The sequence below is a fragment of the Cryptomeria japonica genome, chromosome 1 (assembly GCF_030272615.1).
Source record: "Cryptomeria japonica chromosome 1, Sugi_1.0, whole genome shotgun sequence".
Taxonomy (NCBI): Eukaryota; Viridiplantae; Streptophyta; class Pinopsida; order Cupressales; family Cupressaceae; genus Cryptomeria; species Cryptomeria japonica.
Window position 1 is genome coordinate 522,827,298 of NC_081405.1, and position 25,239 is coordinate 522,852,536.

Sequence of the window (25,239 nt, forward strand, 5' to 3'; positions counted from 1 at the left end):
TCCTTCCTTGTAGACGGAAGGCATTCCAACGGGTCTTTCATCATCTAATTCTTTTAGATCTCTTCTCAGCATATCTTCGAGTTTGACATGATTATCCATATACGCGTTACCCTCAGCCTTTTCTTCTGGCGTCATGGAATCGTTATTGCTTAGCACCCCCTGCAATCGTGCTCTTAACCGCTCATGCTCTGTTAGCGCTTTTATGGTTCCATGGTAAACTATCCAATATGGTTCAACCTGTAAGAGCATGGTGTTAAACCGATGTCCTATGATGTCATTGACCAGTTTGTCCATTTTTTGCTGGATATTGTCTGCGCGTTTATTGGCCTTCTCTGCCTGATATTTCTAGTACAGGGCATCAGAGACGTCATCCAAGCTGCGTCCTGCAGGGTATGAGGTATATTCGCTGATAGGAGTCCCCGTTTCTAATTGCAATACCTTTGCCTGCAGCTTCTGGTTTTCCTCCTTGGATTTTTCATATAATCCCTTGTATGTAATGTTTTCTCTGACCAGAAACTCTGTCTGGTCCAAGTTTAATCTTGCAACATCCAGGTTGAGCTTCGCAGTGACCCTGGGATCGGTCTTTCCAACCTGATGAACCATGAGGTGCCCAAAGGTTTCTTCTATATCCACAATGATTGGCCTCTTCCCTTTTGGATATAGTGCCCACTGTAGGAGAGCCTTTTTGTCTGGATCATATCCAGAGCCTAGGAACAGTTTATCTACCTCCTGGGGCAGTACCTGCTGATTCAAATCTTGCTTTTTCAAAAAACCATCAAATAAGAGTGCTGAGTTGATATCCCAACCAGAGAAGATGATCACACCGGCCTCTTTTAATAATTTCCTCCCTTTTTCAGGAGTCATATCTTTCATGAGGACATCAATTTCATCCTGTAATCTCTTCATCTGTTCTTCCTCTGGTTTTCCAGCCATGCTTCGTTTGACATGAGCCCCTTTGTATTGATATAGAAATGAGAGGAATTCCCTAGAGGAGGCGAATCCATCATCAGCAATGAAGTCCTCATGCTCAGTCATTCTTATGTCAACAACATCTTTGATGTTGATTTCTCCTGTGTCCATGTTCATTTCTGTTTCGAAACCAGGAGGATAATCCTCTCGAGGAGAATCAGGTGGGATACTACTGGCGGTTGATTTTGGTGACATGTGAGCTAGGGGCTGACTGTCTCTTTCAGTATTAATGAAGCGAAGGAATTGTGAAGGAACTCTATGCATAATTTCAGCTTCATGTTGAAGTAGCCTTTTAGCTACCTCCAGAGGATCTTGGATATTTCCAATTAGGTCTCCGTCTATCATTCCCCTTGCCCTTTTCCATTTGTAGGCCTCCCAGACTAATTCACTCTTTCCTTTCAAAACTTTGGCCTCCTCTCGCTCAAGGTTCTTAATTAGGTCATCTGGCATTTTGGCCATATGTATCCCAGCTTTGAGTTTCTGTGAGGCTCTGGCAGTTTTTATATATCCTTCGGGATCAAAATTCTCCCTAGGCTCACCCAGAGTCATGCCATAGTAATTTAATTTATTCTGTAATAAATGATAACTCTTTGAACTTTTGATAATGAAATCAGAGAAAACTAATAGACCTGGAACAATAGATTGTTTACCAAAATCAGTTAAATGTTTAGCACTGGCAATAGACAATTGCCTTATAATCTCCAAGCTAGCCACTCTGTCTGGCACCGTAATTGGAAGCATGTGTGGTTTCCCTTCATATCCAAATACCCTTATCTCCGTGTGATTATCATGGCAATACCAATCACCCCAATTGTGTTCAATCTGTGATTCTGGAGAGAAATCCTTTGGCCTGAGGAACTTCTTAATTTCAGGGGACAAAGTATAATCCCTGCGTTGTCCAAAAGCTGCACTGAGAGGTTTCACAAAGTATTCTTGAAAATGCCAATATTGGTTGTTTATAAACCTCTGGTCCCATGCTGATACCCACAACTGAACCGGCTTCTTTAAACCATTCTTATCATAAGACCTGATGCTGAACTCATCTGGCCAGAAGTTAATTTCTTGTCCACAATAAAGAAGAATATGCATTAACATGGAGTATAATGAAAAGTGAACATTCACAAGGTCTCCTTTCATCTTTTCCAGCCCATGATCCAAGGTATCCGCAACATAAGTAGCAAAATCAAATGACCTAGGGTCTTTTGATTGAATATCAGCACACAAAACCATAATCCCAACATCCATGAGTGGATGAGCCTCTATGCCTAGTACTTGGGCTGCAGTGTAATATGTATATTTGAAATATGGATGGAAGTGGTTGACATCAAATGGCACCTTGTCACTTTTGCCAAACTGAACAAATGACCCACCCACTTTTGGCCTATGAACAGGTAGCCTCCAAGTCCTGTAGATATTTTCCAAACTAAAGAATTCCTGTGAGAGTTTCTTCATATCAATGCTTTCCTCGACTTCCCAGTCTAGATCAAAGACCATATCAATAGTCTGCTTGTTGATTACTACTAATGTGTTCCCTCTGTAATCACATATGGTTTTAGTTCTCGGGTTGTAGCAATTTACCAGAGCTTTCATTAATTCTACGTCTACAAATACATTTGGAACTGCTAACTTGCCTAAGTTCCTCTTCCACAGATTACTAATGGGTTCGGGTGCATCCCTTCTTTTGTAACCAAACAAAAATAACTCATGCCCTCGTATCTCAGTCCAGATGTCTCCTAGATTTTCAAATTTGTCCTCTAATCCTTCTTCTTCACTTTTAATCTTTTTGGACCTTACACTAGACGATGGACACTGGTCTAATAAGTCCTGAGCCAAAGCTCTCCCTTCTTTCTTCTGTCTCTTGGGCTTCTCTTCAGGGTTTAACTCTTTTCCTTTCCTACTCTTTTTAGAAGAAGAAGACGAAGGTTCCATAGTTACAGCAAATAAGAGAGACAATACTTACTTGGTAAAATGCTCAACTCTTCTGGTTATCGTTTGCAAATCTCTGCAAGTTCTTCACAGCTTTCAATCTCTTGGCATCGATCTGATTCTTACGAAAATTCACTCAGCTTAACTGTAATTGAATGGGCAACTTGCGTATAGTTAATGTTCTGCATCTGTAACGGCTACTCAAGTGTTTTAAATTTAATTGCAGATGTGACACTTTTCAACTGGGCCTTTAATTCCTTCGCGGGAAGTACAGTCCGCTCAAAGTGCGCGCGTTTCAAATTATCGATGAAACCCTTGCCTTCGGCCGAGTGTTTGAATCTTCCATCGAAAGCTCATTTTCTTCGATAATACTGTTTCGGTGAAAAACTTATGTCGAGAGGCCGCTTTCAAGACTCATCAAAATTACTTTTTCATCGATAGTCTCCCTTTTCGACAAGTTGCTCGCGAGTTTCATCGATGCCATACTTTCGATGAGTTTCTTTCTTCGATGAAGGCTTATGAGTGTTCATCGATATCTCCTTTTTCATCGATATCCTTTTTTTTTTTCGATGAAACAGCTTCTCTTTTGTTCGACGCCACGTTCATCGATGAAACTTGCATTTCGATGAATGTCTCTTGAGTTTCCTCGGTAACGACATTTCTTCGAAATCACCTTTTGCCTTTTCGCCTTTTCGATGAAACATGGGGTATCGATGAGCGGTTTCTTGCGTTCATCGAAGGTAACTTCTTGCCGAAACACCTTTGCTTAGCGCTTTATATGCCCTGTGTCGATGAAAATGCTCTTTCGATGAAACCTCTCCTGCAGTGCTCGACACAGCTTACTGGCCGAAATATCCATTAGTCTTGATGCTTATGGAAACATATAGTATTATTTTTTCATTTTTATTATATTTTTTCTTTTTTTAAAAAATAGTATTCAACAGCGGTTCTGACTGAGGATGAAGGCATTCTGAACTATGCCTTCAAGAATCCAGAATCTCTGGTTTCGCAGATATAATGGTATTTACAATGGAAACGGATCCTACCCTACTGTACAGGTGATGCAGAGTGCTTTAGGAGAAGAAGTTCTTTAAGAACTGCCCATGTACTGGCAATTCTTGGACCTCCCCTGTCGCGTTTTGGAGCAAATAAGAATCCTCCCCCCCTTTGTCTATGATCACATATGGGCCGATCCATAAGGCTTCAAATTTACCATGCTTGCCTTTGTCTTGACTCCTGGCACTCCACATTAAAACCCAGTCTCCTACACAAAATTTCCTGTGAGATGTCCTCTTGTCATACAACCTCTTCATTTGATTTTGAATCCTGATATTTTGCCTTTGAGCTTCTGCCCTGACTTCATCAAGTTCTACTAGTTGCATTATTCTTTCTTGTGATGGATCTTCAACATCTATTTCCTCTTGAATCATAAATCTATGTACAGGTAGAAGATTATCCAAAGGTAGTCTGGCCCTTTTGCCATAAACCAATTCAAACGGGGATTTTCCTGTGGATCTTTTCACAGTTATCCTGTCTGCCCATAATGCAAGATTCAACTTTGAGTCCCATGCCTTTTTGTTCTGCCCCAGCATCTTTTTAATGATCTTCAGGATGTTCTTGTTGCTTGATTCAGCTTGCCCATTCCCCTGGGGGTGATAAGGAGAAGAATGTGATATCTTAATGCCATATTCATCACAGAAATTGTTGAATTCCTCTGATCTAAAAGACATGCCATTATCTGAGATGATTCTTGCAGGAACACCAAACCTAGTAATAATGTTCTCCATTAAGAATTTTATCACCACCTTGCTAGTGGCCTGTTTGGTAGGTATTGCCTCCACCCATTTGGTAAAATAATCTGTAGCAACCAATATCCATCTGTGTCCTCCACTGGATTTTTCTGATATTTCCCCTATAAAGTCAATTCCCCACTGTTGGAATGGTTCCTCAGTTACCATTGGTCTCAACGGGAGTGATCCTTGATACTTTGTTTTGCTTGAGAACTTTTGACAAGCTTCGCATTTTCTGACATATTTATAGGAATCATTGAAGACACATGGCCAATAATATCCGGCTCTCAATATTTTATGTGCTGTAGTCTTAGCTGAGAAATGGCCACCACAAACCCCATCATGCATTTCATGAAGAACCTTGTCTGCCTGGTAATTGTCCAGACACAATAACAATATCCCATCTCTATTTTTCCAGTATAAGTCCCCATTTATAATCACATACCTTGCTGATTTTAACTTCAAAGCTCTCTTCTGACTATCGGTCATAGCATCTGGACACTTTAAGTGCTTAAGGTAATACATGATATCAGTGTACCATGATGTTTTCTCAATACTGAAATTAGCTTCTTCCCATCCAACCTGATTCACATCAGACTCTTCAATTTCAGTTCCTGTCATGAGTTTGGCCAGTCCTTGTCCTTTGATAACCTGTGAAATCTTAAGCTCAATGTTAAATTCTTGTATCTGATTGATCCATTTGCATCTTTTGCCCGTGACCTCAGTTTGTCTGAAGATATCTTTTACTGCTGCATTGGGAACATAAGCAATAACTTCGGCCCCTACTAGGTATGGCCTGAATTGTTTTACTGCTTTGACCAGAGCATAGGCCTGTTTTTCATTTATCTCATATTTTACTTCTGAAGGGCTTAAAGACTTGCTAAAGTATGCAATGGGCTGCTCATATCCCTCTGAATTTTTCTGTAACAACACTGCTGCTATAGTATGACAAGAGGCAAATGAAAATATCATAAATGGTTTGCCAAAATCTGGGGAAATTAGTACTGGTGCCTCAGAAATTGCTCTTTTAATAGCCACAAAGGAATCAATTGCATCTTCAGTCCAGTCAATTTTTGCCTCTTTCTTCAACATCCTTACTATAGGTTTCACTATGTCTGCGAAATTCAAAATGAACCTTCTCACAAAATTAATTTGTCCCAAAAATGACTGGATGGCTTTGATAGTTCGGGGGATGGGAACCTCATTAATAGCTGCTACCCTTTCAGGGTCAATTCTCACCCCCTCCTTGGATACTATGTGTCCAAGTAGTTTTCCCTCTTCAACACCAAAGTGACATTTCTTGGGATTCAAGGAAATTCCATATTCTAAGGCTCTTTTAAATATCTTCTCAAGGTGTTCACAGTGATCATCAGCTTTCTTTGAGTACGCAGTCAGATCATCTTGGTATACTACCATGATTATGTCAATCAATTCTGAAAAAGCCACATCCATTGCCCTTTGAAAAGTAGCTCCAGCATTGGTCAATCCAAATGGCATTCGTGCATAGACATAAGTGCCCCATGGAGTTGTGAAGGCTGTTTTATATTTTTCAGTTTCTCTAACTTTCACCTGATTGTAACCCGAAAATCCATCCATCATGGACAGCAACTCACACCCTGTTACCTTCTGCAGCATATTATCCATGTTTGGCAATGGATAGTTATCCTTTAAAGACGATATGTTTAAATTCCTAAAATCTACACATAATCTAATATCCCCATTTTTCTTCCTGACTGGTACCAAGTTAGAAACCCAAGTGGAATATCTGCATGGTTCTATTATTCCTGCATCTTTCATCTTTATAATTTCTTCTCTCATTTTTGGTAGCAATGTAGGATTAATTGGTCTCTGTTTTTGCCTAAATGGCTTAGCTTCTGGCTTAAGTGGTATCTCATGTTGAAAGAGATCTTCCCTGTAAGCTTTGAGATCCTCATAAGACCATGCAAACACATGTTTATATCTTTTTAACAAGATTATCAGTTGTTGCCTCATAGTAGGAGTCAATTTTTTTCCAATAAAAACATTCTTGGGGGCTTCTTCATTTCCTAGATTGATTTGTTCAACATCACTTTCTTTAACAGCTGACCCTTTGGTTTCAATTACATCTTGAGCATTAAAAGTTCTCTCTAATGCTACCAGGCCTCTTGGTAATTTATTTGACTTCAGTTGTATAATTTCATGTCCAAATAAGGTCTCCTTACCTTCAGTTTGTTCCACAAAGTCATTAAAATTTATAGCTTGAGCCTGATAATGATCAGCACACTGCAAGAAGTTCAACAGATCTGCATCATCTTGAAACACTTGCCAATTATACAAGTTGTCAGGAACAGATGGTCTCACTTTCATCTCCACTTCAGATATCCCAGTTAGCGTTATATCATTACCTTTTAGTGCAATATTTGCTAGAAAATCTGCCATGATGTTCTTTGATCTATCTATCCAGGTTATCTGAAAAGCATCAAAAAGCTCCATGGTATCCCATACAGCATTTCTGTATTGTTTCAGTCTTAAATGCTTCGAGGCATATCTCTCCTTTACTTGTGAGACTATTAGTTCTGAATCTCCAAAGACACTTATCAACTTGATTCCATGTTTGACTGCTATGTTAAGACCAGTGAGTAGGGCTTCATATTCAGCAATGTTGTTTGTACATTCAAATAACAACTTGAAAGAATACTTGTAAGTTTCTCCTGTAGGTGAAATAAAAAGGATTCCAGCCCCACTCCCTTCTTTACTACAAGACCCATCAAAGAACATCTTCCATATTTGACCATCATTTTCAGTTAGACATGACTCAATGGGGATCCACTTTTTAAATTTAGGTTTTGTCAACTGTACCTGGAAGTTGTCCATATCAGTTTGTAAAAAACATACTTGGTTCACTGTTCCTTCCATGTCTTCTATGATATATGTGGACCGAGGCTCCCTGTCAATTTTTATTTCCTGTCCATTTATTGGAATTGTAGCATAAGACAAATCCAGCTGCACATATCCACCAATCATATTCGACCATTGTCTAGACAACAACATTCCATAGTTTGGTGGAACATCTACCACCGTGATATCTGTTTTATATGATGCTTCTGGACAGGCTGCTAATCTGAACTCTACATTCTTCATGATACCAACCACTGGGACTGATCTATTGTCCATGGCATAGCATTTCCCAAAGGTAGTATCAACTTCCAATCCTAATTCTTTCATCACCCCAACAGGCATGACGTTTATGGCTGCTCCTGAATCAATCATACAATTTTTTACCCTTCTGTTGTTTATCACCAAAGTGAGGTAAAATGGGTCTACTTGTGTTGGATTTTTAGTTATAGTGGACCCTAAGTATATAACTGGAGCCATTTGTTCATTACTGCCACCTGTTGGGACTTCTCGTTTCTGTTCATTAACCTTCCCTTCTTGGACACCTGAAATCATTTCCAAAGTTTTTTCCCTATATTCAGGAAACCTCATGATTTCCATTAATGGGACAGAAACTTTTAATTGTGTTAGTGCAGCTGAGATATCAAACGAGGTAGATTGCTGTGATGAAAGAGTTTTTACCGTTTCTTTCTTTTGAACATCAGGACCCTGATTATCATCTTGCTTAGTCTTAGTTGCCTTATTCATTCGCTTAAGTGCTTCATTGTTTTCTTTCATGAAAAGACCAGCAGGTTTACCTTGTTCTGGATTCACCATCCTGTTTCTTAAGTCATAAGTCCTTTTTGCTTGTGCAACAGCATAAGCTGTAATTTTTCTTTTCTCTTCTTCAGTAGGGACTCTGAGTTTGACACTTTCATTTTTGCTGGTGGTCACAGGTAAAACAGAGCACTGATCAATATTTATAGAGTCCGACCTTCCTTCCTGACTAAATGACATCATATTAATAGTTGAATCATCCACATGATCTTCATAGCCATCCTCCTCCTCTTGCAACCCTTTTGCTACTGCACACAAAGAGGAAGCGTGTGGCATATTGCAAGCATAGCACCACATGTCATCGTCTTGAGTGTAATTTACTGCTCTTTTTAAAGGATCTGGTATTTGTTGATTGTCTTTGTGGTTCCTTTCTACCGGTTTTCCATCCTTCCATGTAGTGTTATAAGGCATGTCATGTAGTCTAGGTCTCTCAGGACGGTAGTATTGCTGTTTCTCTGTTTTGTTCACTCTTACAGATAGATCTTTCAGGGCATTTAAAACTTTGTCAAGCTTATCTTCATCCCTATTGGCCTTAGGTGCTTTAGGATTGTACAATCTTGCATCCTCTCTTTTTCCAATCTTACCAGCAGCCTTTCTATTGTTCTCTATAACAATGGCATCTTTCATAACATCTCGGAGATCTCTCGGGTTTCTGGTTCTCAACTCATAGTTGGTTTTGCTATCATAAGCATTGATATAGTACAGAATGCTCACTTCAGGTACTGGTTTCATCCTATTAGGGATTTTGTTCAAAACCCTATTGAATCTTTTGTTAAAGTCAATTACTGATTCATTTTGCTCTTTCTTAATGCTGATGATTTCATGTAAAGCAAACTCAGGACTATTATGGTCTCCATATTGTTCCAGGAACATTTCTTTGAATTCTGCAAGATTTCTAATGGACGCATCAGGCAACGTTCTAAACCAGTCTCTCGCATCCTCTATTAATGACTGCATAAACAACCTGATCTTGACATCCTCATATGGCAAACCAAAATCCTCAATTACTGCATCAAATGCTTTGCAATGAGCCTCACCTGAAACTGCATTACTTCCTGTGAACTTTGGTATTGCTGTCCTGATCTCATTTGGGATGGGATATGGATACACCATCATTCCTGAAAAATCAAACTGCCTCATTTGTTCTATATTTATTAGTCCATGCCCTCCATGAGGATTCACAAAGTTCTGGTTCATATTACCATACAAGGGCATTTGGTTTTGATAAGGAGGAGGGTATTGATTCTGGTGTTGATACTGAAACTGATTAGGGGGTGGATGTTGGTTATAAAATTGACCAGGAGGAGGATACTGATTGTGAGGGATGAAGCCTGTATGTGAGTTTTGCTGGATTGGTGGTGCACTTGATTGCACATGATCATCCCTTTTGTTACCAAACAGAGGGTTCTCATAAGCTTTGAAATCATTGCTCTTTGTTCTACCCACTCCCTGAGCATATGTTTTCTTGTAGTTGTTTACATCTTTATTAAAGTCATCCTCACCAACATTTATGCCCAACTTGGCACACAGTTCCAAACATTCCTGAGTCCTTCCTGAATCTCTCATTTCAGCAGCTGCCTCCATCATTTGTCTGGTTAAATCTGTAAATCTATCTGCAGGATCTGCCATACCTGATCTTGATGGAGGTGGTGTACGTTGTCTGGACTGTGCTTCATGATTTTCAAAACCAGGGGGAATTTGGCATCGCCCCTTTTGAGCTTTATATGCCGCAACCAAATCTTCGTTCATCGGGCTTGAAGTTGTTGTTCTATCTTGTTCCTTTGAGGGCGAGTGTTGGCTACTTTCATGTTTATACTGGTTGTATCTTTCTCTCATGGAATCATTCATGGGTTCTTTATTTTTGTTCCTTCGTTGAGGGAAATCTAATTGGGATAAAGATTGTCCTTTCGCAACCGATCTTGTCCCGTGCATTGAAATTCTTATTTCAGAGTCGCCACCTCTTGTCTAGAGGACATGAATTGTTTTTATTTCTTCTGAGCTCTTTCCCACAGCAGAGTTCTTACAATTTCCCCAGCAGAGTCGCCAATCTGTTGGGTCTCAAATCAACAGATTGGATGGGTTCTAAGGCAATGCCAACTCCTATGATTAAACCCTCCAATTGACTTGGCCAACTTATAGAGTGAACCTATTAGTTACTAACTCTCTCTCTTTAGGCTCTGCAGGACCTAGGCGGGTATACCTATTCACTGAATGTCTCTAATAAACAGTGCTTTTTATAGCAGATATGTTATCCTATTCTGATATCCCCTGATCTTGAAATGGCATGAATTCCTTGAATGGAGATATTGCAGACGAGTTCAAGATTGTTATTTTGTTTTGTGTTTCTTAATTACTCCTGTAGCTGTCAAAATAACTAATTGTGAAAATAAACGATGAGTATGACTTGAGATTTAGGCCAGTGCCTTCTTTATTGCATGGGTTACAGAGTCATTACAATTTTCTTCAGGGCTTATAGTGCGAATCTGTGAGACAGTTTTTTAACTCATCCCTTATGAACCTGTCAGTTACTATTTCTTTCAAAACCAAATGAATGCTTATATTATGTGCTGATTGAATGAATTTAACCCTACCCTTAAGGGACCAGTCAATTAAGCTTTGCAGGGAACAATTACAATCCGCAAGCAAAACTTTGTTACAACATTATAACATAAAGCATAGATTTGATCTTAAAAATATGAATAACCCTATCTTTATCAGATAATATCACAGACGATTGCCAAAAGAAAATGAAATAATCTACAACACATATGCAGGGAAACAATTGATCAAAATTTGTATTCCATTGAAGTTCGTACACGAAGACTTACAGGCTGTTGTTCTTTTGCTCATAATCCTATCTAATAATGTCTCTCCTACATTACAAAAAACATTCTCATATATATATGAGGACGCAAGCTTTTCATGAAGAGACACGACTTTTCAAAATATTAGTCGTCAACTCGAGTGTTTCTAAACTTAAGCAAAAAGAGATTCAAAAGTCCCAAATGATGAATGTAATCATCGTCTTTGAATGTTCTGATTCGAGGCGTTTGCCTTTTTAATTCATCCCCTAGCGTCAGGTACTTGAATATCATCTGGTTGACGGTGGGGGCCATATCCTTACTCCGATCAATTTCTGACAAGGCCCAATCCTTGACGCTGACAAGCTCCTTTCGCAAATCCTCCAAGGTTATCACTTCTCCTTCCTTGTAGACGGAAGGCATTCCAACGGGTCTTTCATCATCTAATTCTTTTAGATCTCTTCTCAGCATATCTTCGAGTTTGACATGATTATCCATATACGCGTTACCCTCAGCCTTTTCTTCTGGCGTCATGGAATCGTTATTGCTTAGCACCCCCTGCAATCGTGCTCTTAACCGCTCATGCTCTGTTAGCGCTTTTATGGTTCCATGGTAAACTATCCAATATGGTTCAACCTGTAAGAGCATGGTGTTAAACCGATGTCCTATGATGTCATTGACCAGTTTGTCCATTTTTTGCTGGATATTGTCTGCGCGTTTATTGGCCTTCTCTGCCTGATATTTCTAGTACAGGGCATCAGAGACGTCATCCAAGCTGCGTCCTGCAGGGTATGAGGTATATTCGCTGATAGGAGTCCCCGTTTCTAATTGCAATACCTTTGCCTGCAGCTTCTGGTTTTCCTCCTTGGATTTTTCATATAATCCCTTGTATGTAATGTTTTCTCTGACCAGAAACTCTGTCTGGTCCAAGTTTAATCTTGCAACATCCAGGTTGAGCTTCGCAGTGACCCTGGGATCGGTCTTTCCAACCTGATGAACCATGAGGTGCCCAAAGGTTTCTTCTATATCCACAATGATTGGCCTCTTCCCTTTTGGATATAGTGCCCACTGTAGGAGAGCCTTTTTGTCTGGATCATATCCAGAGCCTAGGAACAGTTTATCTACCTCCTGGGGCAGTACCTGCTGATTCAAATCTTGCTTTTTCAAAAAACCATCAAATAAGAGTGCTGAGTTGATATCCCAACCAGAGAAGATGATCACACCGGCCTCTTTTAATAATTTCCTCCCTTTTTCAGGAGTCATATCTTTCATGAGGACATCAATTTCATCCTGTAATCTCTTCATCTGTTCTTCCTCTGGTTTTCCAGCCATGCTTCGTTTGACATGAGCCCCTTTGTATTGATATAGAAATGAGAGGAATTCCCTAGAGGAGGCGAATCCATCATCAGCAATGAAGTCCTCATGCTCAGTCATTCTTATGTCAACAACATCTTTGATGTTGATTTCTCCTGTGTCCATGTTCATTTCTGTTTCGAAACCAGGAGGATAATCCTCTCGAGGAGAATCAGGTGGGATACTACGGGCGGTTGATTTTGGTGACATGTGAGCTAGGGGCTGACTGTCTCTTTCAGTATTAATGAAGCGAAGGAATTGTGAAGGAACTCTATGCATAATTTCAGCTTCATGTTGAAGTAGCCTTTTAGCTACCTCCAGAGGATCTTGGATATTTCCAATTAGGTCTCCGTCTATCATTCCCCTTGCCCTTTTCCATTTGTAGGCCTCCCAGACTAATTCACTCTTTCCTTTCAAAACTTTGGCCTCCTCTCGCTCAAGGTTCTTAATTAGGTCATCTGGCATTTTGGCCATATGTATCCCAGCTTTGAGTTTCTGTGAGGCTCTGGCAGTTTTTATATATCCTTCGGGATCAAAATTCTCCCTAGGCTCACCCAGAGTCATGCCATAGTAATTTAATTTATTCTGTAATAAATGATAACTCTTTGAACTTTTGATAATGAAATCAGAGAAAACTAATAGACCTGGAACAATAGATTGTTTACCAAAATCAGTTAAATGTTTAGCACTGGCAATAGACAATTGCCTTATAATCTCCAAGCTAGCCACTCTGTCTGGCACCGTAATTGGAAGCATGTGTGGTTGCCCTTCATATCCAAATACCCTTATCTCCGTGTGATTATCATGGCAATACCAATCACCCCAATTGTGTTCAATCTGTGATTCTGGAGAGAAATCCTTTGGCCTGAGGAACTTCTTAATTTCAGGGGACAAAGTATAATCCCTGCGTTGTCCAAAAGCTGCACTGAGAGGTTTCACAAAGTATTCTTGAAAATGCCAATATTGGTTGTTTATAAACCTCTGGTCCCATGCTGATACCCACAACTGAACCGGCTTCTTTAAACCATTCTTATCATAAGACCTGATGCTGAACTCATCTGGCCAGAAGTTAATTTCTTGTCCACAATAAAGAAGAATATGCATTAACATGGAGTATAATGAAAAGTGAACATTCACAAGGTCTCCTTTCATCTTTTCCAGCCCATGATTCAAGGTATCCGCAACATAAGTAGCAAAATCAAATGACCTAGGGTCTTTTGATTGAATATCAGCACACAAAACCATAATCCCAACATCCATGAGTGGATGAGCCTCTATGCCTAGTACTTGGGCTGCAGTGTAATATGTATATTTGAAATATGGATGGAAGTGGTTGACATCAAATGGCACCTTGTCACTTTTGCCAAACTGAACAAATGACCCACCCACTTTTGGCCTATGAACAGGTAGCCTCCAAGTCCTGTAGATATTTTCCAAACTAAAGAATTCCTGTGAGAGTTTCTTCATATCAATGCTTTCCTCGACTTCCCAGTCTAGATCAAAGACCATATCAATAGTCTGCTTGTTGATTACTACTAATGTGTTCCCTCTGTAATCACATATGGTTTTAGTTCTCGGGTTGTAGCAATTTACCAGAGCTTTCATTAATTCTACGTCTACAAATACATTTGGAACTGCTAACTTGCCTAAGTTCCTCTTCCACAGATTACTAATGGGTTCGGGTGCATCCCTTCTTTTGTAACCAAACAAAAATAACTCATGCCCTCGTATCTCAGTCCAGATGTCTCCTAGATTTTCAAATTTGTCCTCTAATCCTTCTTCTTCACTTTTAATCTTTTTGGACCTTACACTAGACGATGGACACTGGTCTAATAAGTCCTGAGCCAAAGCTCTCCCTTCTTTCTTCTGTCTCTTGGGCTTCTCTTCAGGGTTTAACTCTTTTCCTTTCCTACTCTTTTTAGAAGAAGAAGACGAAGGTTCCATAGTTACAACAAATAAGAGAGACAATACTTACTTGGTAAAATGCTCAACTCTTCTGGTTATCGTTTGCAAATCTCTGCAAGTTCTTCACAGCTTTCAATCTCTTGGCATCGATCTGATTCTTACGAAAATTCACTCAGCTTAACTGTAATTGAATGGGCAACTTGCGTATAGTTAATGTTCTGCATCTGTAACGGCTACTCAAGTGTTTTAAATTTAATTGCAGATGTGACACTTTTCAACTGGGCCTTTAATTACTTCGCGGGAAGTACAGTCCGCTCAAAGTGCGCGCGTTTCAAATTATCGATGAAACCCTTGCCTTCGGCCGAGTGTTTGAATCTTCCATCGAAAGCTCATTTTCTTCGATAATACTGTTTCGGTGAAAAACTTATGTCGAGAGGCCGCTTTCAAGACTCATCGAAATTACTTTTTCATCGATAGTCTCCCTTTTCGACAAGTTGCTCGCGAGTTTCATCGATGCCATACTTTCGATGAGTTTCTTTCTTCGATGAAGGCTTATGAGTGTTCATCGATATCTCCTTTTTCATCGATATCCTTTTTTTTTTTCGATGAAATAGCTTCTCTTTTGTTCGACGCCACGTTCATCGATGAAACTTGCATTTCGATGAATGTCTCTTGAGTTTCCTCGGTAACGACATTTCTTCGAAATCACCTTTTGCCTTTTCGCCTTTTCAATGAAACATGGGGTATCGATGAGTGGTTTCTTGCGTTCATCGAAGGTAACTTCTTGCCGAAACACCTTTGCTTAGCGCTTTATATGCCCTGTGTCGATGAAAACGCTCTTTCGATGAAACCTCTCCTGCAGTGCTCGACACAGCTTACTGGCCGAAATATCCATTAGTCTTGATGCTTATGGAAACATATAGTATTATTTTTTCATTTTTATTATATTTTTTCTTTTTTTAAAAAATAGTATTCAACACTAGGAACATCATTGGAATTTCCTAAGGTTCTCGAAACCTCTGAAAGGTTATTTCTCTTCTCTTCTCTCTATCGGTCCTTTACAATTTCCTTTTGTATCAGATGTCCCTTATTGATTGGTCCTTTGACATTTCTCCTTTCTATTAGAGTTTAGTGGTTCCTTGGAGAATAGGAACCTTGTTGAAGGTTCCTAAGGTTCCCAAAACCTCAAAAAGTCATGATGTCTTCTTTTTATAAGTCATTTGAAATTTCTTCTACTAAAAAATATTTAACTTGCCAAAGGTTAGAGGTTCCTTGGGAACCGAGAACCTCGTTCAAGGTTCCCAAAACCTTCAAACACTCCAATGGGTTATTTTTATTCTCTAATTAAAATAAAATTCCCTATGACCCAAAAGCTACCATGCATCGACGACATTAGTGTTCCAAAACTAGACATAATCAATATTTCATATGTCTCACCAAGAACAAAAGATGCTACACTAGTTATCATCATAATAGATAGCACATAAATAAAACCCATGATAGCTATGGAACTAAAAAAACTACACCAAAGTAGCATAAAGAAGGCCACCATTCCCAAATAATACAGAATCATTGGTCATAACCTTGGACTATCGCTTTACAAAATAAAATATATATATTTCTTTTGTGAGTTCTCTCTAAACAATTTTACACATCTGGGATAAGAAATGCAAAAGGTTGTCCAACACTTGGTCTTTAAATGGTCTATATGTGCTACTTTCTTGTATACCATTTCATGCTCATGGTTTGCAAGGACGTTTACGCCTAGTATACTTCTTCATGCTTTGGGACACCTATAGAGTAGCTTAAAACTCAATCAAAACCTTAAACCTGCATGTGGATGAACAACTTAGATTCTTTCAAAACTTTATAGCTTCCCTCCCTTTTGGTAAGCATGAACCTTGGACAGAATGCTATTTAGCATTCATAATATGTATGAACTATCAACATTTTAAAAGACCTCTATGAGACTAATTTAGTCCTATGGCTAAAATAGGTCAACACTACTTTATATACGTGCATCTCACCCACTATTTTATAGTCTTATCCATTTCCCAACTTAGTGTGTATGTGTTTTTATTTTATTATTTTACTAGTATTAATCTAAGAGCTATAGATCCTATTTCAAATCCTAATTTCAATTTTCAAGTGTACTGCATAGCAAAATCCTCCTCATCAATCTAGATAAATAGAGAAAAGGATAAGCAATTCTAGCCCTTTTCAATTCATCATTTATATTTTTTATCAAATAGCTCTTAATTGATTTAGGGTTAATTGTACTATATTGCATTTGTCAAAGTAGACCCCTTAAATTAATTGTAGTGTCTATTTTATTTACCTACAAAAAATAAGAAATAAAAAAATAATGAATACACATTTTACATGAGACTACCATCATATTGACGATCTACAATACATGATACAAGAGTATATTCAATTTATAACATCAAATATTATAATGACATATAAGATTATTAGAAATATTTACTATTATTTATAATTATTCAAAAATAGATTTATTAATTTATCATGAACATTAAAACACAAGATTTGTCATGAATAGAAAATGATACACAATCTAGTTGTTAGCATGTAACAATAAATAGTTATCCTTTATTTAAAACATCTTTTATTAAAATGACAAACAAAATCAAATGTATTATGGTCAATGAACCCATTATTTATGTGGACACTTATGCCTCCATGTAAACAACAAAGTGTTAGACAAAAACATAGCATTAGTTTAAACTCTTCCCAACATAATGCTAGAGCACTAATCAATCATAATTTTTTATTTTTTTTAAATAAATTGAAATGTTAATTAAATTTTCTAGTCAACAATTAAACAATGTTTAACTATGAAATGAATAGTAAGTGATCAAATGGAAAGACCATCTACCTTGTTCAATTTCAAAAAAAATATGCTTATATAAACATTACATAAATCTAGCAACCTTTTGATTAACTATCATGTTCATCTTCTTTGTTACAATTTTCTCAAGCATCTTCACAATTTTTAACACTTTCCACTATATCATTTTCATCATCTTCCTTTCCCTCTTCCTCCTCTTGTTTATCTACAATCCTTTCCAATATATTTATAAGAAAACACCCTAAATAATTCTCCCTGCTTTTATTATGCTCCATATTAAAATGCTTGCAGACTCCTACCATAACATCTCTAAGCTTTTCATTCTCAAAATTAGTATTCTCAAGAACCTTACAAATGGATAATTTTATTTCAAGATTTGAAGGATATTCTGATTCTGATTTTGTTTTGCTTGATTCATTTCTTTCATCCATAGTATTTCCTTCTTCCTCTTCTAAAATATCATCCCTAACCTTTTGAATAATTTCTTTTGTTGGAGGACACCAAGAGGAATCCATGAGGTTGGATTCTTTGCCTGTTTTCACAATCTCCTCCTTCCCTTCCTTTTCTTCATCGTCTCTTTTATCAAAACCAACATTTTTATTGATTCTCTTAATAAGAGTTTCCACTTCAACATTTTTCCCTTCTGCATTCTGTTCTTCAACTTCCATTTCATCAACATCTTCTTCTTCTTGAATCCTTCTATTCTCTTCATCCTCACACTCATTTTTCTTTCTTCTCATAGTACAACTTTTTGCCTCAACCTTTCTCCCTTTGATCATATTCAAATTTGATTCAGTATCCTGAATTTCAATTTCTTCATCATCTTCTTCATCTTCATCTCCTTTTTGAATCCCTTCAATCTCTTCATTCTTGCCATCACTTTTCTTCCATCTCTTACAAGTTTTTATTTTGCCATTTTTCCCTTTCACTTCCTCCATCTCCCCAGGAACCTCGAAAAATTCAACAAGATTAAACACCATCTCTTCCTTCTTACCATACTTAGGCACACCAAGATCCATTAAATCACATACACTCCACAAATCATCTTTCTTCATCTTCTGGAGCTTGTCCTTCAATTTCAATTTTCCCTTGAGTTTATTCTCCTCTTCTTCACCCCAAACAAACCCTGAAAACTGCAAAACATCCCTCTTAAAATGACAAGCCTTTCCACGCCTTCCATAAAGAAGATTGTGAATGATTTCCAGCATTTCATCACCTCTTGTGAGCTTGGATAGTTTATACGCCACATTTGGAATGTTCTTAAGCTGTGTGCCTTTGCCTTGTTCAATGATGAATTCTCTGGGGCTATCCCTAATGATGGAAGGATCAAAGGTTTTTACAGGCTTCTTTTCTCTAACAGGCCGATCCAGCGGAGTAGTAGGTGTTGAGGGCAAATCCTTGGTTTTTTCTTCCCTAAATTCTTCAGCCATATCGAGATTCGAACCTGTGACTTAGGGTTCAAACCCTGGAAATAAATACCTTTATAGCTTCGTTCAACGAATCGGCATCAAATGTGGACACACACGTTCGAATTCAAAATTTGTATGCTTATACATAACTTATTTGCTGTCAAAGATTATTTATTGTTTGGATTTGTTACGTCAAGATGCGTTAACCACGTTTATGAACAATATTTAACCCTGAAAACAAATTTTCGCTAGCAACAAATAATTTCTTTAAAAGGCTGCAAAAATCTTGTCTCAACCTCAAGAATCTAGAAGCTCTAAACCCTCGATATATTTATTAAATCGACTTTTCGCTTACCGTGCATGGATTGAAGCAGCAGCTGTAGGGAGACTGGTTTTGGTTCGTTTCAATTAAAAAAATAATTCTGCTTTGAAAGGGTGACATCACAACACAATTTGTGCAGAATCTCGAGATAACTCACTTGCGATGCTTTCGATGATTTTTTTTTTGGCAATCAAAGTGACGGGATCATTTTTGTTTTCAATTTCATTGGAAAACAACCCTGTTGTTGTCTATTAAATAAATAGCACTGGTTATTTTATCTCTGACTCTTTTCATATATTATATTACTGTAATACCTAGTGTTAGATCTATTAACATGTGAAAAAGTCCACCTTTGGCTATTTAGATTTTAGTGTACTTTTATTTGTCTATTTATATGTTTTGATGTATTTTATATAAATTGGGAATTTGGAATTTGGAATTGGGAATTGGGGATCGTCATTTGTATTAGATAATGAAAATTGTTGTAAATCGTTGTTATGAATAAAAAGACTTGCCTTTTTTTTTTCATGGATGTATTATTTAATGGTGAATCACGTAATTTTGTGTCACCAACGTGTTCTATTTTTAATTGCTTACTGTTGTGTGTAACATTTTTTTTAAATCTACGTTTATAATTTAATAATTGATATCAGAGCTCTCAAGAATTAATGAGAGATGGAGTGATCCAGAGGAAGGACTAAGATGGTCTATCAAAACAATTTGTAAGGGCTACTTCAACTACAACATGAGTGTGACTCTTGGGGCTTCCCTCTAGACTCTTGTCTTGAAACTCGCTTTAGGACATTAGGACATTATTGTACTTGATCCTTTCAATTACATTGGATAGACCTAAGGAATGTAACAACTCCCATGTGTAGACTTTCAACAACACACCAACACTTTGGGTGCACACCTTATGTTTTATTAAAACTAGGAATGACAATTCTTTGAAGAACTAGGCCAAAACAAAGAAACAAATGGTTTCCACTCTCAACCACTGACTTGGGGATCCTTACACCTTGTATTCAGAGTGCTTCCAAGGTCATTTCAAGGTTTACACATAACAAAACAACTCACACTTGACTGGACTCAGTCCGAGGATTTCAACGTCTCATACAGTCCTAATAGGACAGTCATACATATAGGTGTCTTTTTTACCCCAAAGGTCACTAAATCACGGGAACAGGTCTGTGACACCATCACACATCCTTCTCAATGCTTGTCACATCATGGCAATGCCCAATCACTCATCCATGCATTCAAATACTCTCAAACACCCTTCAATCGGCCTAATAAATCGATATATCAGACCTACTATCACATAGAAGCACGTGCAAACTTCATGAGTAGATGGATGGGCAATATGCAACGAAATGCCATATAAACAGATGAGATGAAATGACGATCCATAGTGCTTTATTTTCATCATTGAGCTTTAAAATGTTGTAAGAAAATACAAGCAACTTGACATAATGATTCAAGATGACCTAAGTAGTCCTTACATGAATTTTGATATAGCAAGTTAATACAAACAACTTGATATAATGGGTCAAGTTGACCTGAGTATTGTTTGCGGAACAGACAAGGATCATCTCCTTTCATGTATGACTTGGAACATCCTCCTTGATCTTTTGCCGATCATATCCTGAGACAAGTTCATATCGTAATAAGAGATAAAAACCTTTATCCAGTTTGGATGAGGGAGGATGAACCAAAGAAAGAGCATTGTACCCGTAAGTAAACAACATATATAAATAATAAAGAATATGGATCCTTGGTAATGGTTCATGCTCATATGGTTGAGGTATACGTTGTAGTCAGCAAGCCGTAGTGATCTATGACTGTATTTCTCCTATGATCATGTAGCTTAGTGAACTTCCCACGTAGACACCATTAGTACATGCCCCAGAACTTCATCGAATAATGCACTGAAGATACACAAACAATGCTGCAGGAACCTGATATGAATAAATAACCCACAGATCAACCAAGTATTTGATAGCTTTAAACATAATTTTCTTGTCAAAGAAAATGTCATCTTGTCTTTGTTTTGGTAAGGAAGGATGCATCCTTGTTGAAGACAGTTTGAGTGTTGATGTTGTTTGTTTGGTCGATTTGGGAAGTGATCATCGTTGGAGTTTTTTGTCAATGTTTGTTTGGTATCTGCTTGGATGAGTATGTACAATGTGTTTGCCATGTTTTTGATCGATTTTTGGTGTTTTCTGATGTTTTTGGATTTTGTTATTTTGAATGTTTTTGGTATTTTTTGATTGTTTTGAATGTTTTTGGATTTTGTGAGATAGTTTTGAATGAAGAACCCCAATGAATCACAAGATAATGTAGAATCCACTTCCATCAACTAGATTAAGGGCATTGCCCCCAGGTTTTAGACATGACTATGAAAAAGCAAGATGCGAGGCGCGTGAAGTACTATCCTTAATTGCAGATCAATAATGAGCCATGGTTTGGGATGGATGGATGAGTGAATGCAGTGAATGTGATCGCAACAAGTCTTGAAAGACAATGGAGCCATAGCCTTTATGAATGGCGCCTGTTTGCCGGGTTTTCACCATCGTACTTACCCAAGGTGCCACCGGAGTGTTTGTTCACCGTTTGGATGCATGATTTTGCTTTACTATTTTGATGTTGTTTAGTATTTTCTTCAGGTCATTTATTTGAATTTTTTTGATTGATTTTTGCCGCTATGTATGGGAGTCTGATGCTCTATGTAACTTATGTATAAAATCGTTTGAGGTGCATGCTGTTGATCGGATCCACTAGCGGTTCTCCTTTTGAAGTAGCCAATTGATATGCCCCGGACCCAATGTAAAGCGAAAAAATCGAACCCTTGTCGTTCTCCCCTCCCCAACTCCAAGGAGAGAGAAGGGAGAGTCACTAGGGTTGATGGTTTTCACTTAGGGGAGACTTTACATTCAAAAGAGGGGTTGAAACCCACAAGATCCAATCCCACGCAATGCAAGATTGGATTCTAAATGAGTTTCAAGGGTTAAGACATCAAGGATACCCTCTTTTGTAAATAATGTAGATAGAAAGATTGAACTAGGAATGCATGTAAAGTAGGAAAGATTTGCTTATAAACAGAGATAGGGATATGGGATGAAGCTGCGGACCTGGAATTAGCAGTAAAATGTTGAGACGGTGTTGTTCTGCAAATTTGAGCGAAAGTTGACTGGACGATGGCGCCCGGCGTGCACACGGTCCTCCGAAAAATCCGCGAAACGAAGGGGGATCTGTTCGTCTCTGCACAAGGATTCCAGATCTTCAATTACAGCCGCGTACCTGCAACCTTGTTGTAAGAATGTTTGTATTCTTACATGCGAAGGTGTAATGTATGTAGTATGTGATCTCCTCTTCAATGGTTGAATCCTTGTCTTGAATGCAACACTTAGCCTTGAATGGAGACTTAGAATGATCAATTGCTTGAAGAAATGCTTGAATGCTTGAATGCTTGAATGTTTGAATATCGTTTCCACCCCTTTTCCATCTTTTAAAATGGGAGAGGAAATGTAGTTTATATACTTGTCAATTAGGGTTGAAAGACCGATTTTCCCGACCTTAGGCCGACTAGGAAACATTATTTTCCAATTTGCAAACTTAAAGACCCGATGCCCCAAAAGATACCGGGCCCAAAATAGGGCCAAGGACCAGGGCGTTGGGCGCCATGGTCCCACCTCCAGGGACAGCAGGGTGCAAGGAGGATCAGGCCAGGGTGCTGAAAAATGCAGTTTTCGATGTCATAAGCAGGTTTCGGGGTCTCCATTCAGGTTCCGTGTTGCATCGCCATCGTGAAGACCCAAATGCAGTCGAAATTGCAAGTGTCGCAATTTTAGGACGCTACATTTAGCCCCCACTTTAGCGGGAGTATAAGCGTACGCTCATACTTCCGGTAAAGTACAAGGAATCAACATTGAAAGACTTTCACCACGTCAAGGAGGCAAGATACACCAAGCCCCCAGTGGACTAAGGATCTTACGACTTCGATTGACAAAGTAAAAGGGAAGATCACGAGGGAGAACCATGACTGTCAGTAGTAAGGTTCCCTCACTATGAGTCATGCAAGAAAGATATCAAAAATTTTCAAGGCAAAGCTAAATTTGTCAAGAAATTTTCAAGTATCTTGAAAAGATATGAACGGGATGTATGCCCCCCTACGTTAAAGCGATCGCACACGCCTCACCGGGGGTGATTGCTTTAAGGTAGTGATACATATAAGAAATGAGAAAGGAGCACGTTATCGCAAGGATTTAGCCCCCAAGTGTGAGATAAGCCCAAGGATAATAGACACAACCACAAAGCACAAGGTGACTTCGCTTTCCTTGGGGTCAGTATGCTGTATGATAATTCATGTATATCATATGTATGTATGCATAATTGTTCTTCATTCCCCAATCAAGGAAGGTCACCTAGAAGAAGGGAACACATGTGTCTTTTGAGTCAACATGAGAGAGACCAAAAGAGATCTCAATGCTTTGCATTGTCCTCAAGTAGCCAACACTAAGGACAACAAATAGAAGAATGAGAATAACACATAGAAGAAGTAACAAAAGAGAGGAGGAGAGAGTCTTCTATGCTAATGAACTAGTCTAGCACGTCATCTACCCCCCGATCTTGCTGATCAATATTTCGGGAAGGTAGGAAACACGCTAGAGGAGGAACATCCAACACAACAAATGGAGTTATCACAAGATCCAAACAAGGGCTATGTTCATACCCGAAGCCACGGTGTTCTTGTCTAGGAGCTAGGATAAGTGCTTTAGAAAATTCGTTAGATAGATGGTTATTAACATCAACATATTCATATTCACTATCAGAATGAACAGGAGTAACATTTTCATCATGAATAAAATTTTCATCTATGTCATCATCAAGATTTATAAAAATAGGATCTTTAACTCGCACCGGATCAAGACCATCATGCACCTTATGTTTAGGAGATTTCGGCTCAATCGTCGGCTGAGGAGAAAATGGAATAATACTGGCTGAAGGTGTTTTTGGGGATTGCAAAGTTTGAGAAGCAGCTGCCTAAGCTCTAAGACGACGCTTTCGTCGGCGTTCACGTGCAGAACGATTTCGTCTAGTCTTAGTAGGAAGTTACGAAGATTGAGGAGGAGGAATGTTCTCATCCTTATCACTTGGGTGTTTAGGTTGTGGTCTCTTAGGTTGAATAATAGGAGAAGAGGAAGGTCTCTTCTCTCCATAAGAGGAAGGAGGAGGAACTGCTCCATATAAGGGAGGAATATTTGGTTTAGGAAGGAGACCAAGTCCATCATGACGAGGAGGTATAGGTCTACTTTTAGGAAGTTTATTAGATATAGGCATAGTCACATTCATAGGAATGGGTTGGGAATCTTCTTGAGGAAAGACATTAGATTTATCTTTCAAAGGAAGAACTTCCTTCTCAAGAACGATAGGAATATCAAGTTTGGGTGTTCTAGGTTCACTTAGAGATAAGATCATATCTTTTTTCCACTTTTGATAAGATTTGAAAAGATGATCACTTCGTGGAGGAAGAGATTGGAATTGTTTAGGCCAAAAGTCATCAATAGGAACGCTAGGAGTTCTTTCAGCTGGTTTAAAGAGACTATGATTGATAGTAACAACTTCACCATTATGGGAAAATTTCAAACACTTGTGAATAGGAGAAGCAATAGCTTTCATGGAAGATAGCCAAGGATAGCCTAGCTTCACACGAAATTGTTCGGATGATGGAATAATAGCAAAGTCCACATCAAGGGATTTGTTATGGACCTCAATAGGTAATGTAATAGAACCAATTGCAGGAGAAGAAAATACATCAAATAGTTTCACAACCACATTTGTTTCATCATAGATCACTTGATTCAATTGAAAAGTAAAAAGAAATTCTTCAGTAATGATATTAACCATACAAGAAGGATCAATAAGCACTCCATGGCAAGGTGTATTCTTGACTTTTGCAACTATATATAAAGGACCATCAGGTGCCCTGATAGTTTCACTGGAATCAAATGTGATGGAAGGTTCTTTAGGGATTTTCTGCTGCTCTACAAAGTTAATCACATTCAGAGTCATAGACACAAGATCATCAGGTGAGACAGAGGAATCAGTAGTATCAAACGCATTAGAGGTATGAGAAGGCAATGGATCAGTAAAAATCTGAAGATTTTGGTTAGGAGGAGCTACAGATGTGTTGCCTTTATCA

At 38.4% G+C, this 25,239-nt stretch overlaps 1 protein-coding gene across 1 annotated transcript; it reads right to left on the reverse strand.

Annotated features, from left to right (window-relative positions):
* Window positions 1-17,431: 17,431 nt before the first annotated feature.
* On the reverse strand, window positions 17,432-19,227 carry LOC131059881 (DEK domain-containing chromatin-associated protein 4-like). Its single transcript, XM_057992941.2, has one exon. The coding sequence runs from the start codon at window positions 18,734-18,736 to the stop codon at window positions 17,432-17,434; it is 1,305 nt and encodes a 434-aa protein (XP_057848924.2). The 5' UTR covers window positions 18,737-19,227.
* Between the last annotated feature and the right edge of the window lie 6,012 nt (window positions 19,228-25,239).

Excerpts from the sequence above, each read along its gene's own strand:
- LOC131059881 (XM_057992941.2), bottom strand. The coding sequence starts at position 18,736 with ATGGCTGAAGAATTTAGGGAAGAAAAAACCAAGGATTTGCCCTCAACA.